This window comes from Elephas maximus, chromosome 2 (genome assembly GCF_024166365.1).
Source record: "Elephas maximus indicus isolate mEleMax1 chromosome 2, mEleMax1 primary haplotype, whole genome shotgun sequence".
Classification (NCBI taxonomy): Eukaryota; Metazoa; Chordata; class Mammalia; order Proboscidea; family Elephantidae; genus Elephas; species Elephas maximus.
Window position 1 is genome coordinate 126,005,356 of NC_064820.1, and position 16,249 is coordinate 126,021,604.

The 16,249-nt window shown below is 39.1% G+C and overlaps 1 protein-coding gene across 5 annotated transcripts in view; it reads left to right on the forward strand.

The window, feature by feature from the left end:
* RAPGEF6 (Rap guanine nucleotide exchange factor 6) overlaps positions 1-16,249 on the forward strand; it is a 257,480-nt gene that overhangs the window by 33,094 nt on the left and 208,137 nt on the right. For all 5 annotated transcript variants that reach the window (XM_049872961.1, XM_049872938.1, XM_049872947.1 and 2 more), the window contains exons 2-3: positions 14,241-14,311; positions 15,928-15,984. In XM_049872961.1, coding sequence (XP_049728918.1) covers positions 14,241-14,311; positions 15,928-15,984 — 128 coding nt within the window. The remainder of the gene's footprint in view (positions 1-14,240; positions 14,312-15,927; positions 15,985-16,249) is intronic.

A 16,249-nucleotide genomic window follows, 5' to 3' on the forward strand; every position in this document is an offset into this window, starting at 1 on the left:
ATATTGATTGTGGATCCAGTAAAATGACATCCTTCACAACTTTAATATTTTCTCCTTTTATCATGATGTGGTTTATTGGTCCATTTGTGAGGATTTTTGTTTTCTTTATTTATGTTGAGGTGTAATCCATACTGAAGGCTGTAGTCTTTGATCTTCATCAATAAGTGCTTCAAGTCTTCTTTGCTTTCAGCAAGCAAGGTTGTGTCATCTGCCAATTGCAGGTTGTTAATGAGTCTTTCTACAATCCTGATGCCATGTGTTTCATATAGTCCAGCTTCTCAGATTATTTGCTCAGCATACAGACTAAGTATGATGAAAGGATACAACCCTAACACACACGTTTCCTGACTTTAAACCATTCAGCATTCGCCTATCCTGGTGGAATGACTGCATCTTGATCTGTGTACAGGTTCCTCATGAGCACAATTAGGGGTTGTGGAATTCACATTCTTTACAATGTTGCCCATAATTTCTTATGATCCATGCAGCCTTTGCATAATCAATAAAATACAGGTAAACATCTTCCTGGTATTCTCTGCTTTCAGCCAGGATCCATCTGACATGAGCAATGATATCCCTCGTTCCATGTCCTCTTCTGAATCCAGCTTGAATTTCTGGCAGTTCCTTGTTGATTACTGCTGCAGCTGCTTTTGAATGATCTTCAGGATTTTGCTCGCATGAGATATTAATAATATCATTCGATAATTTCCTCATTCAGTTGGATCACCTTTCTTTGGAATAGGCATAAATATGTATCTCTTCCAGTTGGTTAGCCACATAGCTGTCTGCCAAGTTTCTTGGCATGGATGGGTGAGCGTTTCCTGCACTGTATCATTTTATTGAAATATCCAAATTGGTATTTTGTCAATTCCTGGAGACTTGTTTTTTGCCAGTGTCTTCAGTGCAGCTTGAACAACTTCGGTACCATCATCAGTTCTTGATCATATATCATGTCCTGAAATGGTTGACTGTCACCCAGTCCTTTTTTGGTAGTGACTGTGTGTATTCCTTCCATCTTCTTTTGATGCTTCCTGCATTGTTCAGTATTTTGTCCCATTGTTCAGTATTTTGTCCCTAGAATCCTTCACTATTGCACCTCGAGGCTTGAATTTTTCCTTCAGTACTTTAAACTTAAGAAATGCTGAGCATGTTCTTCCCTTTTGGTTTTCTAACTGCAAGTCTTTGCACATGTCATTATAATACTTTGTCTTCTCGAGCCACCCTTTGAAATCCTCTGTTTAACTTTTTTATTTAATATTTTTTATTGTGCTTTAAGTGAAAGTTTACAAATCAAGTCAGTCTCTCACACAAAAACCCATATACACCTTGTTACACACGCCCAATTACTCTCCCCCTAATGAGACAGCCCGCTCTCTCCCTCCACTCTCTCTTTTCGTGTCCATTTCGTCAGCTTCTAACCCCCTCGACCCTGTCATCTCCCCTCCAGGCAGGAGATGCCAACATAGTCTCAAGTGACCACCTGATCCAAGAAGCTCACTCCTCACCAGCATCCCTCTCCAACCCATTGTCCAGTCCAATCCATGTCTGAAGAGTTGACTTCGGGAATGGTTCCTGTCCTGGGCCCACAGAAGGTCTGGGGGCCATGACCACTGGGGTCCTTCTAGTCTCAGTCAAACCATTAAGCCTGGTCTTATGAGAATTCGAGGTCCCACTGCTCTCCTGCTCCCTCAAGGGTTCTCTGTTGTGTTCCCTGTCAGGGCAGTCATCAGTTGTAGCCAGGCACCATCTAGTTCTTCTGGTCTCAGGATGATGTAGTCTCTGGTTCATGTGGCCCTTTCTGTCTCCTGGGCTCGTAATCGCCTTGTGTCCTTGGTGTTCTTCATTCTCCTTTGATCCAGGTGGGTTGAGACCAATTGATGCATCTTAGATGGCTGCTTGCTAGCGTTTAAGACCCCGGACGCCACTCTTCAAAGTGGGATGCAGAATGTTTTGTTAATAGATTTTATTATGCCAATTGACTTAGATGTCCCCTGAAACCATGGTCCCCAGACCCCTGCCCCTGCTACGCTGGCCTTCAAAACATTCAGTTTATTCAGGAAGCTTTTTGGTTTAGTCCAATTGTGTTGACCTCCCCTGTATTGTGTGCTGTCCTTCCCTTCACCTAAAGGAATTCTTATCTACTGTCTAATTAGTGAATACCCCTCTCCCACCCTCCCTCCCTCCCCCCTCTCCTTACCACAAAAGAATGTATTCTTCTCAGTTTAAACTATTTGTCAAGTTCTTATAATAGTGGTCTTAAGCAATATTTGTCCTTTTGCAACTGACTGATTTCACTTAGCATAATGCCTTCCAGGTTCCTCCATGTTATGAAATGTTTCACAGATTCCTGACTGTTTTTTATCAATGCGTAGTATTCCATTGTGTGAATATACCATTATTTATTTATCCATTCATCTGTTGATGGGCACCTTGGTTGCTTCCATTTTTTGCTGTTGTAAACAGTGCCGCAGTGAACATGGGTGTGCATATACCTGTTCGTGTAAAGACTCTTATTTCTCTAGGATATATTCCGAGGAGTGGGATTGCTGGATCGTATGGTAGTTCTATTTCTAGCTTTTTAAGGAAGCGCCAAATCGATTTCCAAAGTTGTTTTACCATTTGTCATTCCCACCAGCACTGTACAAGTGTTCCAGTCTCTCCACAGCCTCTCCAACATTTATTCTTTTGTGGTTTTTGGGTTAATGCCAGCCTTGTTGGAGTGAGGTGAAATCTCATTGTAGTTTTGATCTGCATTTCTGTAATGGCTAATGATCATGAACATTTCCTTATACATCTGTTAGCTACCTGAATGTCTTCTTTAGTGAAGTGTCTATACATATCTTTTGCCCATTTTTTAATTGGGTTATTTGTCTTTTTGCAGCTGAGTTTTTGCAATATCATGTAGATTATAGAGATCAGGTGCTGATCAGAAATGTCATATCTAAAAAGTTTTTCCCAGTCTGTATGTAGTCTGTTTACTCTTTTGGTGAAGTATTTGGATAAGCATAGGTGTTTGATTTTTAGGAGCTCCCAGTTATCTAGTTTTTCTTCTACATTCTTCATAATGTTTTGTATACTGTTTATGGCAGGTATTAGGGCTCCTAACCTTGTCGCTATTTTTTCTTCCATGATCTTTATCGTTTTAAATTTTATATTTAGGTCTTTGATCCATTTTGAGTTAGTTGTTGTGCATGGAATGAGGTATGGGTCTTGTTTCATTTTTTTGCAGATGGATATCCACTTATGCCAGCACCATTTGTTAAAAAGACTGTCTTTTCCCCATTTAACTGTTTTGGGACCTTTGTAAAATATCAAGTGCTCATATGTGGATGGATTTATGTCTGGATTCTCAATTCTGTTCCATTGGTCCATGTATCTGTTATTGTACCAGTACCAGGCTGTTTTGACTGCTGTGGCAGTATAATAGGTTCTAAAATCAGGTAAAGTAAGGCCTCCCACTTTGTTCTTTTTTTTCAGTAATGCCTTATTTATCCGGGGCCTCTTTCCCTTCCATATGAAGTTGGTGATTTGTTTCTCCATTTTATTAAAGAATGTCGTTGTGATTTGGATCGGAATTGGCATTAAATATACGTATAGACGGCTTTTGGTAGAATAGACATTTTTATAATGTTAAGTATTCCTATCCATGAGCAAGTTATGGTTTTCCACTTATGTAGGTCTCTTTTGGTTTCCTGCAGAAGTGTTTTGTAGTTTTCTTTGTATAAGTCTTTTACATTTCTGGTAAGATGTATTCCTAAGTATTTTACCTTCTTGGGGGCTACTGTAAATGGTATTGATTTGGTGATTTCCTTTTCGGTGTTCTTTTTGTTGGTGTAGAGGAATCCAACTGATTTTTGTATGTTTATCTGGTATCCCGATACTCTGCTGAACTCTTCTATTAGTTTCAGTAGTTTTCCTGAGGATTCCTTAGGGTTTTCTGTGTATAAGATCATGTCATCTGCAAATAGAGATACTTTTACTTCTTCCTTGCCAGTCTGGATGCCCTTTATTTCTTTATCTAGCCTAATTGCTCTGGCTAGGACTTCCAGCACAATGTTGAATAAGAGTGGTGATAAAGGCCATCCATCCTTGTCTGGTACCCGATCTTAATGGGCACGTTTTCAGGCTCTCTCCATTTAGGGTGATGTTGGCTGTTGGCTTTGTATAAATGCCCTTTATTATGTTGAGGAATTTTCCTTCTATTCCTATTTTGCTGAGAGTTTTTATCATGAATGAGTGTTGAACTTTGTCAAATGCCTTTTCTGCATCAATTAATAAAATGATGTGATTCTTGTCTTTTGTTTTATTTATGTGGTAGATTACATTAATTGTTTTTCTAATGTTGGACCATCCGTGTATACCTGGTATGAATCCCACTTGGTCATGGCAAATTATTTTTTTGCTATGTTGTTGCATTCTGTTGGCTAGAATTTTGTTGAGTTTTGCATCTACATTCATGAGGGATATAGGTCTGTAATTTTCTTTTCTTGTGGTGTCTTTACCTGGTTTTGGTATCAGGGAGATGGTGGCTTCATAGAATGAGTTTGGTAGTATTCCATCCTTTTCTATGCTCTGAAATACCTTTAGTAGTAGTGGTGTTAACTCTTCTCTGAAAGTTTGGTAGAACTCTGCAGTGAAGCTGTCCGGACCAGGGCTTTTTTTTGTTGGGAGTTTTTTGATTACCTTTTCAATCTCTTCTTTTGTTTTGGGTCTGTTTAGTTGTTCTACCTCTGTTTGTGTTAGTTTAGGTAGGTAGTATGTTTCTAGGAATTCATCCATTTTTTCTAGGTTTTCCAATTTGTTCGAGTACAGTTTTTGATAGTAATCTGATATGATTCTTTTAATTTCAGTTGAGTTTGTTGTAATATTGCCCACCTCATTTCTTATTCAAGTTATTTGCTTCCTCTCCTGTTTTTCTTTTGTCAGTTTGGCCAGTGGTCTTATCAATTTTGTTGATTTTTTTTTCCAGAAAACCAGCTTTTGGTCTTTTTAATTCTTTCAGTTGTTTTTCTGTTTACTATTTCATTTAGTTCAGCTCTAATTTTTATTATTTGTTTTCCTCTGGTGCCTGTGGGTTTCTTTTGTTGCTCTCTTTCTATTGAAGTTGTAGGGATAATTCTTTGATTTTGGCCCTTTCTTCTTTTTGGACGTGTGTGTTTATTGATATAAATTGGCCTCTGAGCACCGCTTTTGCTGTGTCCCAGAGGTTCTGGTAGGAAGTGTTTTCATTCTCATTGGATTCTCTGAATTTCTTTATTCCATCCTTAATGCCTTCCATAATCCAGTCTTTTTTGAGCAGGGTATTGTCCAGTGTCCAAGTGTTTGATTTCTTTTCCCTGCTTTTCCTGTTATTGATTTCCACTTTTATGGTCTTATGGTCAGAGAAGATGCTTTGTAAAATTTGAGTGTTTTGGATTCTGCTAAGGCTTGCTTTATGACCTAATATGTGGTCTATTCTAGAGAATGTTCCATGTGCACTAGAAAAGAAAGTATACTTGATTGTTGTTGGGTGGAGTTTTCTATATATGTCTGCGAGGTCAGGTTGGTTGAGTGTGGCATTTAGGTCTTCCATGTCTTTATTGAGCTTCTTTCTGGATGTCCTGTCCTTCACCGAAAGTGGTGTGTTGAAGTCTCCTACTATTATTGTGGAGCTGTCTATCTCATTTTTCAATGCTGATAGAGTTTGTTTTATGTATCTTGGAGCCCTGTCATTGGGTGCATAAATATTTAATATCGATATATTTTCTTGGTGTATTGTCCCTTTAATCATTATATAGCGTCCTTCCATATCCTTTCTGCTGGATTTAACTGTAAACTCTATTTTGTCAGAAATTAATATTGCCACTCCTGCTCTTTTTTGATTGTTGTTTGCTTGATATATTTTTTTCCATCCTTTGAGTTTTAGTTCATTTGTGTCTCTAAGTCTAAGGTGTTTCTGTTATAGGCAGCATATAGATGGATCTTGTTTTTGAATCCATTCTGCCACTCTCTGTCTCTTTATTGGTGCATTTAGTCCATTTAGATTCATGGTAATTATGGATAGGTTTTATGAATTTAGTGCTATCATTTTGACGTCTTTTTTTGTGTTGACACTTTCTTTTTCCCAATTGATTTTATGTGCTGAGTAGATTTTCTTTATATATTATCCTTTGCTCATATTTGTTGTTGTTGTTGATTTTGTTTTTGATGAGTTTGTATTTTTCCCTCGTATTTATTTTGATGGGTAGGATAGTTTGTCTCCTTTGTTGTTACCTTATTATTTACCCCTAGTTTTCTAAATTTAAAACTAACTTTTTGTCTTTGTATTGCCGTATCTTCCTCTCCATATAGAAGGTGTGTTATTACATTTCTGTTTTGGGTAGTTCTTCTTTATTATTTTAATGTTATCTTCTTATATATAATAACATCACTTTACCCTGTGTTGGGCTTTTTTTTTTTTTTTTTTAGTGTATAATCTTGTTTGTTTGTTTGTTTTTTATTTCCCTGTCTGAGTTGACTTCTGGTTGCTCTGCCCAGTGCTCTAGTCTTGGGTTGATATCTGATATTATGGATTTTCTAACCAAAGAACTCCCTTTAGTATTTCTTGTAGTTTTGGTTTGGGTTTTACGAATTCCCTGAACTTGTGTTTATCTGGAAATGTCTTAATTTCACCTTCATATTTAAGAGACAGTTTTGATGGATATATGATTCTTGGCAGGCAGTTTTTTTCTTCAGTTTTTTAAATATGTCATCCCATTGCCTTTTTGCCTGCATGGTTTCTGCTGAATAGCCCGAGCTTTTTCTTATTGGCTCTCTTTTGTAGGTGACTTTTCGTTTATCTCTCGCTGTTCTTATAATTGTCTTTTTATCTTTGGTTTTGGGAAGCTTGATTATAATATGTCTTGGTGACTTTCTTTTTAGATCTACCTTATGTGGAGTTCGATGAGCATCTTGGATAGATACCTTCTCATCTTTCACAATATCAGGGAAGTTTTCTGCCAAGAAATCTTCAACAATTTTCTCTGTATTTTCTGTTATCCCTCCCTGTTCTGGTACTCCAGTCGCTTGTAGGCTATTTCTCTTGATAGAGTCCCACATGATTCTTAAGGTGTGTTCATTTTTTTTAATTCTTTTATCTGATTTTTCTTCAAATATATTAGTGCCAAGTGATTTACCTTCGAGTTCGGAAATTCTAGCTTCTACTTGCTCAATTCTTCTCTGACCTATTGAGTTATCTAACTCTGTGATTTTATTGTTAATCTTCTGAATTTCTGATTGCTGTCTGTCTGTGGATTTTTCCAGCTTATTAAATTTTTCATTACGTTCCTGAATAATCTTTTCTGATTTCTTCAGTTACTTCATCTGTGTGTTCCTTGGCTTGTTCTGCGTGTTGCCTCATTTCCTTCCTGAGGTCTTGAAGGGTTTTATGTATTAAACTTTTGTATCCTGCATCAGGTAATTCCAGGAATGCACTTTCATCTAGAAGATTCCTGGATTCTTTGTTTTGAGAGCCAGTTGAGGTGATCATGGTCTGTTTCTTTATGTGACTTGATATTGACTGTTGTCTCCGAGCCATCTCTAAGTTACTGTTTTCAGTTTTTGCTTGCTTACTGTGTCGTAGCTGCTTGCTTTGTTTTGTTTTGGTTTACCCCTATGGGTTGCTTGAGTGAGCTAGCTTGATTATTTTCGCCTTTGGAGCTCTGGTGTCCTGTCCCCAGGTGGCTAGAGCTGTTATCAGGTATATCAGTCTTGGAATCCATTCAGTTTTCTTGTATGAATTCAGCTCAGGTTTCCAAGTAGCTGCTATCAGTGTGTGGTACAGGCTCTGTCCTACAGTCTTAGAGGGGCACGGGTGATTGGCGTATATACCGGTATCTGATTCCAGTAGGGTATCACACTCTGAACAAGGCAGGGGGCTGAGAACCAACCCCCAAGTGTCTCTGAGGAAAACGCGTCCCTGTTCCCTAGAGCGTGCTGGTGGGTGGGTTCTCCAGAGGGACCATGGGCACCCAAAGTTTTTGGTCATAATGCCTGGGAGGTGCCAGTTATCTTTGGACCCCTGTCACAGGTGGCTGGGTGACCTGAGTGGAGCTACCAGTCCTTAGGTCCCTGATGTGGGTAGGTGAGGACCTTGTTTAATAGGCAAAGCAATGTCAAACGTCAAACACCCACCTCTCCACCGCAAAGCTGAAATGGTTGGAGTTTGGCAACAAGGGCCTATTCTCCCAAAATAGGCCCACACAGGTCCATGCAGAAGGGAAAGGTGCTCAGGATCCACAGACGGTTTATGCCTGGATGGGAGCCGCTTCTGTCCTGAGCCCCCGGTTAATGGAGCTAGGAAATTATCTTTTTCCCCCAATTATAAATTTTTTCCTTCCCCAAGGCCGGGAGGATGGCTCTGGGTGCTTACCAGGGTCTATCTCAGGCCCAGGGATTCAGCCACTGAAGCTGGCTTTGAGGGAGGGGGCACGGTAAAATATGTGCAAGTACTTAGCTTTTGCCAAGAGCGCCGTTCTCCTCAGGCTCCAGAGGTGTGAGTAGGCTGTGTGGCTGGCTGCTTCTCCCTGAGGAAACTGTGGCCGAACGCTAGTACAGCCACCGCCGCCACGCCGGGAGTGGTGCCTGAGGGCTACCCGCGAATCAGGTCCGGTAACTTCTCTCTAGTTCTGTACGGTCTCTCCTCCCCCTGCCCCTCAGTTCGTTGTCTAAGCTTGCTTTTGATGCTCACGGCTCCCAGCTTGTCACAGATATACTCGTTTCACTTCTTTTTTCGAGTCTTTGTCGTAAAGAGGGCTCGACAGAAGTGTCTTGTCTATTCCACCATCTTGGCTCCGCGACTCCTGTTTAACTTTTTTACGTCATCATTTGCTTTAGCTACTCTGACATTCAGTAGCAAGTTTCAGAGTGTCTTCTGACATTCATTTTGGTCTTTTCTTTCTTTCCTGTCTTTTTAATAACGTCTTGCTTTTTTCATGTATGATGTCCTTGACGTCATTCCACAACTTGTCTGATCTTAAGTCATTGGTGTCGAATGTGTCAGATCTCTTCTTGAGATGGTCCTTAAATTCTGATGGAATATGCTCTAATTTTCTTCAGCTTCAACTTGAACTTCCGTATGAGCTATTGAGCATTCGGCCTCTGGCCATGTTCTGACTGATGATGTTGAGCTTTTCCATGGTCTCTTCACACAGATGTAGTCAATTTGATTCTTGTGTATTCTGTCCAGTGATGTCTACTTGTATAGTCATCGTTTATGTTGTCGAAAAAGATGTTCACAGTGAAGAAGTCGTTGGTCTTGTAAAATTGTATCATGCCATCTCATGATCTCCAGCATCATTTCTATCACCAAGGCCATATTTTCCAACTACTGATCCTTTCTTCTTTCCAACTTTCACATTCCAAATACCAATAATTATCAATGCATCCTGATTGCATGTTCTATCAATTTCAGACTGCAGAAGTTGATAAAAATCTCCAATTTCTTCATCTGTGGCCTTGGCGGTAGGTGAGTAAATTTCAGTAATAATCATATTAACTGGTCTTCCTTGTAGGCATATGGATATTATCCATCACTGACAGCATCGTGCTTCAGGGTACATCTTAAAATGTTATTTTTGACAACGATTGCAATGCTATTCCTCTTCAATTTGTCACTCCTGGCATAGTAGACCATGTGATTGTCTGATTCAGAATGGCCAATACCAGTCCGTTTCAGCTCACCAATGCCTAGGAGGAAACCCTGGTGGCCTAGTAGTTAAGTGCTGCGGCTGCTAACCAAAGGGTCAGCAGTTCGAATCCGCCAGGTGCTCCTTGGAAACTCTGTGGGGCAGCTCTACTCTGTCCTATAGGGTCGCTATGAGTCGCAATCAACTCAACAGCACTGGGTTTGGTTTGGTTTTGGTTTAATGCCTGGAATATCGATGTTTATGTGTTCCATTTTATTTTTGATGATTTCCAACATTCCTAGATTCATACTTTGTATAGTCAAGGTTCCGATTATTAATGGATGTTTGCAGCTGTTTCTTCTCATTTTGAGTAGTGCCACATCAGCAAATGAAGGTCCTGAAAATTTGACTCCATCCACGTCATTAAGGTGGACACTACTTTGTGGGGGCAGCTCTTCTCCAGTCACCTTTAAGTGCCTTCCAACCTGAAGGGCTCATCAGTAATACTGATTTTTAATTACTGTTGTGTTCTGGGAGCCCTGGTGGCGCAGTGGTTAATATCAGACAGTGTCTACTGCTATTCATAAGGTTTTCACTGGCTAATTTTTTTCATTAGTAGAGCACCAGGTCTTTCTTCCTAGTCTGACCTAGTCTGGAAGCTCAGCTGAAACCCGTCCACCATAGGTGACCCTGCTGGTATTTGGATACTGGAGGCATAGCTTCCAACGTCATAGCAACATGCAAGCCCTCACAGCACAACACACTGACAGATGCGTGGGGGCTATATATATATGTGCACGTGTGTGTCTGTGTGTGTGTGTTTATATATGTATTTGTATATATATATATATAAAATTTTTTTTTATAAAAATACAGGTAGCATAATATGTATAATATATATTTTTTATATATACCATTTTTACATATATATTTAAAAATGTTTATAACAAAACATGTACCAATTCAACAATTTTTACATGTACACTTTGTAACACTGGTTACATTCCTCATTTTATGCAACCATCACCACTGTACTTTTCCAAATTATTTCACCACCATAAGAGAAATTTGGTGCCCCCGTAAGCAGTGACTCCTTTTTTGCCCTCCTTCTTACCCCTAGTAACCAATAATAAACTTTAGTCCCTATATGTTTACCTATTTCACATAAGTGGGATCATTTTGTGACTGACATTTCACGCAAGATAACATTGTGAAGATTTATCCATGTTCTAACATGTATCTGGACTTCATTTCTGCTTCTTTTTTTTTTTTTTTATTGTGCTTTAAGTGAAAGTTTATAATTAAGTCAGTTTCTGGTACAAAAAGTTATACACACATTGTTATGTGACCCTAGTTGCTCACCCTACAATGTGACTGAACAGTCCTTCTCTTCACCCTGTATTTCCCGTTGGACTTCATTTCTTTTTATGGCTGAGTAATATTCCATTGTGTGCATATACCACACTTTGTTTCTCCATTCATCTGTTGATGGACATTTGGTTGTTGCTATATTTTGGCTGTTGTGAATAGTGAACACAACACTATTTCTATTTGCTTCCCTTCCTTCAATTCTTCTGGGTATATACCTCGGATTGGGATTGCTGGGTCATGTGGTATTTCTATGTTTAACTTTTTGAGGGCCCACAAGCCATTTTCCACAGTGGCTGTACTGTTTTCCATTCCCACCAGCACTGGATGAGGGTTCCATTTTCTATACATCCTTGCCAATACCTGTTATTTTCTGTTTTGTTGATCATGGCCATTGTAGAGGGGTTGTAGTGGTATCTCACTGTGGTTTTGATTTGCATCTCCCTAATGACTAGTGGGTGTCCTGGATGGTGCGGTTAAGCACTTGACTACTAGCTGAAAAATTGGTGGTTGAAACCCACCCAGAGGTACCTCGGAAGACAGGCTCCGATGCTTCTGAAAGGTTACAGCCTTGAAAACTTGATGGAACAGTTCTACTGTGCATACATTGGGTCACTGTGAGTTGGAATCAACCCAAGGGCAACTAACAACAATGTTGAACATCTTTTCATGTGCTTGTTGGGCATTTATATATTTATCATTTTTTGTGAAATATCTGTTCAAGTGCTTTGCCCATTTTTTGATTGGGCTGTTTGTCTTTTTTTGTGTAATACTGACTTTTAATTACTGTCGTGTTCTGGGAGCCCTGGTGGCACAGTGGTTAAGAGCTCGGTTGCTAAGCAAAAGGTTGGCAATTCAAATCCAGCCACTCCTTAGAAACACTATCGGGCAGTTCTGCTCTGTCCTGTAGGGTCACCATGAGCTGGAATCAACTCCGTGGCAGTGGGTTTTTTGTTTGTTTGTTTTTTCTTCATCATTGTTCTGAGGGATGAAGTAGTTTCAGAGGTTTTCACTTGGCTTTTCCTACAGTAGGAGCCCTGGCGGCACAGCGGGTAAAGCGCTCAGCTGCTAACTATAAGGTCAGCAGTTCAAACCCATTAGCCATTCTGTGGGAGAAAGATGTGGTAGTGTGCTTCCAGAAAGATTTATAGCCTTGGGAACCCTATGGGGCAGTTCTTTGTATAGGGTTGCTGTGAGTGAGAATTGAGTCAATGGCTGTGGGTTTTGGTATTTCCTATTATGAGAGCTTTTGCCATACAGATTATGGAATCGTTGTTGGGATTATTCTAACTGCCAACTATATAAATTCCGTTATGTACTTGGGGGGTAAAGACTGTCCACTGGGTGTGTCTTTTGGCCCACTGGACTCACTTATGAGCTGCACTTTTCCAAGGATACTATTTATTACCTCTACTCAGCAGGTTTTGCCTGGGCAGTTGGTTTTTTTGCTCCACACAGCTTTAACTGGGATTATTTTCTTGGTTCCATTCACGTGGTGGCTAGGCTAGTCTAAGACGGTTTCACTTATACATCTGGTGCCTTGGTGCTGGTCAGTGTGACCATTCTCTCTCCATTAGGCTAGTTTGGGCTTTCTTAGAAGATTGGTGGTCATCCCAGATATTTGGAGCTCAGAAGTTACACAGCCTCACTTCTACCAGGTTCTGTTTTTTCAAAAACAAAGCACAGGACCAGATCCAAGAGCAGTTCCCATTGGAAAAGAGCATGTGGAATAAGATACTGTTACGGCCATCTTTGGAAACACAGACCACGTAGCTACTTCATCTGCTTTCTACCTTTCAAATTTTTGTAGACCTTTCTCATTTGTTTTTTGTTTTGTTTTTCTTTTAAGCTATTATCCTTTTTATATATATACTTAAAAATCTTATTTTAGTAAGAATTTAGCAGGGATACAAGTTTGATGCTTCATAGTAATTGGCAGTCCTAATCTTAGTCACTCCATGTTGTCTTATTGGCCAACTGGAAAGCAGGTTGTGTTTAATTTCTGTTTCTTCTCAGCTGTCTTCTGATAATTCTCTTGGCCAGTTGCTATCAGTGGGTGAGGATAATGTGTGGGAGTGGTCTGCCCTGGGTGTAGGCAGTAAGGATTCTTTTATGTGGAGAACTGAAGCCTGTCTGCTTTTCATTATCACCCAGCACCAACAATTTTAAGTAACATCAGTGGTAAAATAACTGCTTTCAGTCAGAGTGGACTACTTCCACATACTTGTTTGCTGTGCCACTGCTCTTTGCTGAGGTTACTATACTATGTCATCCTGGGGTGTTTCATACCTAGTTATCTGAACGAGGGATAGAGAAAGATTCCCTCCCTCTTTCACAGAGTGCAGGATAGGATTTTCCCATTGCAGGTCTTTGTTGTTTAATGGCTGTTGTTAGTTGCCATAGAGTCACTTCTGACTCATGGCGACCCCATGTGTGCTGAATAGAGCTTCTCCGTAGGCTTTTAAAGGCTATGGCCTTTCTGAAGCAGATTGCCAGGCCTGTCTTCTGAGGTGCATTGTGGGTGGGTTCCAGCCACCAGCCGTTTGACTAGTAGTCGAGTGCTTAAGTGTTTGCACCACCCAGGGACTCCTTTGTTTGTTTAATGGTAGGTCATATCATTTAGGTCTCTACAGAGTCACATTTTAAGGGGAATTTTGACAAATTGGGTCATCCCCAGAAAAGTAAGCCAGGATGCAGAAAGACTTGGAGCATGCAGATACTGAAAATATGTAATCTGGAGAACAAAACAAAATGAGACTTAAATGACAACATGGTAACTGTTTTTCACATATTTGAAAATGACTAGAGAGGAAAGGAAACCCTGATGGCGCAGTGGTTAAGTGCTACAGCCGCTAACCAAAAGGTCGGCAGTTCGAATCCGCCAGGTGCTTCTTGGAAACTCTGAGGCGGTTCTCCTCTGTCCTGTTGGATTGCTATGAGCCAGAATTGACACTTTTACAATGGGTTTGGTTTTTGGTTTAAAGAGGAAAAAGTTGGATCTTTTTAAAAATGGAGTAGACTTTCATATGAAATAATGAGTTTTTGGCATTGTTTGAGTAGAGGCCATCAGCAGTGTCGTTCCTGTGTGAGTGAGGGAGCTCTTTTCTACCTTGTATTCTTCCCAGTTATTGATCTGTCAAAATGGCTGCTTGAGATCATACTTATGGGGTATCATTATATTTTAAAAAGCATATTTGAAAAATAATTTCAAACTTTTCTGTTCCACAGGACTTAAATACTATTTATTCTTATCTTCACGGAATGGAGATCCTGTCAAATCTCAGGGAACATCAGCTTAGGTAAGTGTGGTGCTGTGGTTTAAGAGCGTGTGCTCTGGAGTTATTCGGTCAGTCATTCACCAAATATTTGTTGAGCACCTTTTATATTCCTCATATTGTGTTTTTGGTGCTTGGGATTCCCATACATTTGATCCCTGGTTTCCTGGAGTTTATATTCTGGTAGTGGTGATTTTGAAATTGGGGGGAAATACTTACAATAAAAACTGTGTATACTATCCCATAACAACAGTTATTGAGAATACAGTTAAGCATGGTGATGTGAAATAAACTAATTGGGTAGGACTTGACTTTGGATGGTCAGTGAAGTCCTTTCAGATGACGTAACTTATGAGCAGATACCTGAATGACAGGGAGGAGCCAACCATGCCAAAAAAAGAGAGCATTTGTGGCTGGAGCATAGTGAGAAGAGAGGTAGAGAATGATGGAAGTTTGGATAGGTAGTCACAGAGGCCAATCTACTTACGGACTTTTGAAGAGTGGGAAAGGAATTTGCATTTACTTTTTGCAGTATCTCTTAGCCATGGGACCTTAAGCAAATCTTAGCGTCTAAGTCTCATTTTGTCCTCCATAAAATAGGGATAATGATAGTATCTTTACTGCATTTTGAGGATTAAATGAGATTATCTAGAGCAAAGTACAGTGGTCACCACATAAATGCTTAGAATATGCTAGTGAGTTTTTAGGTACATAGGACAAACAAAACTTTTTTTTTTTTATAATTTGTATTGCTGTTTACTATGTCATCTGCTTAAGATGGGCAGGGCATGTATATTAAAGTGGAAGGAGCAGGACCCTTGATATGGCACAGGGCTCCCATGGACAAAACCTGTGAACTTTATGAGCTTTATTTTCTCTTCTGTAAAAAGGGGTATCTGCCTGCTTACCTTATATCATTATGATTACACTTTAGAGTGATTTAATGCAGTAAGAGTTGTAACTTTGTGTAAAATTTTAGTTAATACATGTTTTTCTTCCATGACCAGCTCATCCACCACTTTTCCTTGCTGTTCCTTAAGCTTCTGGTTATCACCAGATTGCTAAAATGTAATTGTTTGAGATTTATTATTTTCTGTTTTCTTCTGTGTAATCAAAGATAATTCAGTGTTAGTGTATGTCAAACAACTACAGGAAGAAGAGAGAAGAAAACCGAAAACTAGAGCATTTAGTATACGAATTTAGATATGTGAAAGAGGTTTTTGTTTTATTGTATTTTTAAGTGCAAGCAAATACATTAGCAGATTTTTATTGTGTGCATACCTCTACCAATAACTGTACTTCACACTAAGCTTTTAGTAGTGAATAAGACAAGTTTTAAATTTTATATTTTCATAATAAAATATAAAATTTCTCACACATTATTTGGTGTGAATTGACAGGTTTTATAATATATGTAATAAAGTTGTTGCCAATTAATAATTAAAAAAGAAGAAAAAACTTTTTCTTTTTTAATTGCTGTTTAGACAATATTCTTGCATTTTATGTATACATTTTTAAACCCCTGTAGTTCAGTGAAAATTTATTGGTAAGTCTGGTTATATTGTCTTGAGATAATTGCCACAGAATTTTTGAAAAAAATTTATTAAAATCTTCACAAATTTTTACCTTTTATATATTAGACTGATGTCTGCAAGAGCACGCTATGAAAGATACAGTGGCAATCAAATTCTTTTTTGGTAAGTATTTCCATAATTACCTTAAATTTATTACCTTTATGTTTAAATTTTTACTTTTAGCACTAAAAATCATTTGATTCTGTAACAATTTCTGTAGAGCAGATTGTAGTATAGTGAATAAACTATGAAGTATCATATGTAGAGAGTATATAGATATTAAGTATACAGTTCAATGAATTTTAATATATATATACACCTGTGTAACTATTGGAGTCCTGGTGGTATAGTGGTTAAGAGCTTGGCTGCTAACCAAAAGGTCGGCAGT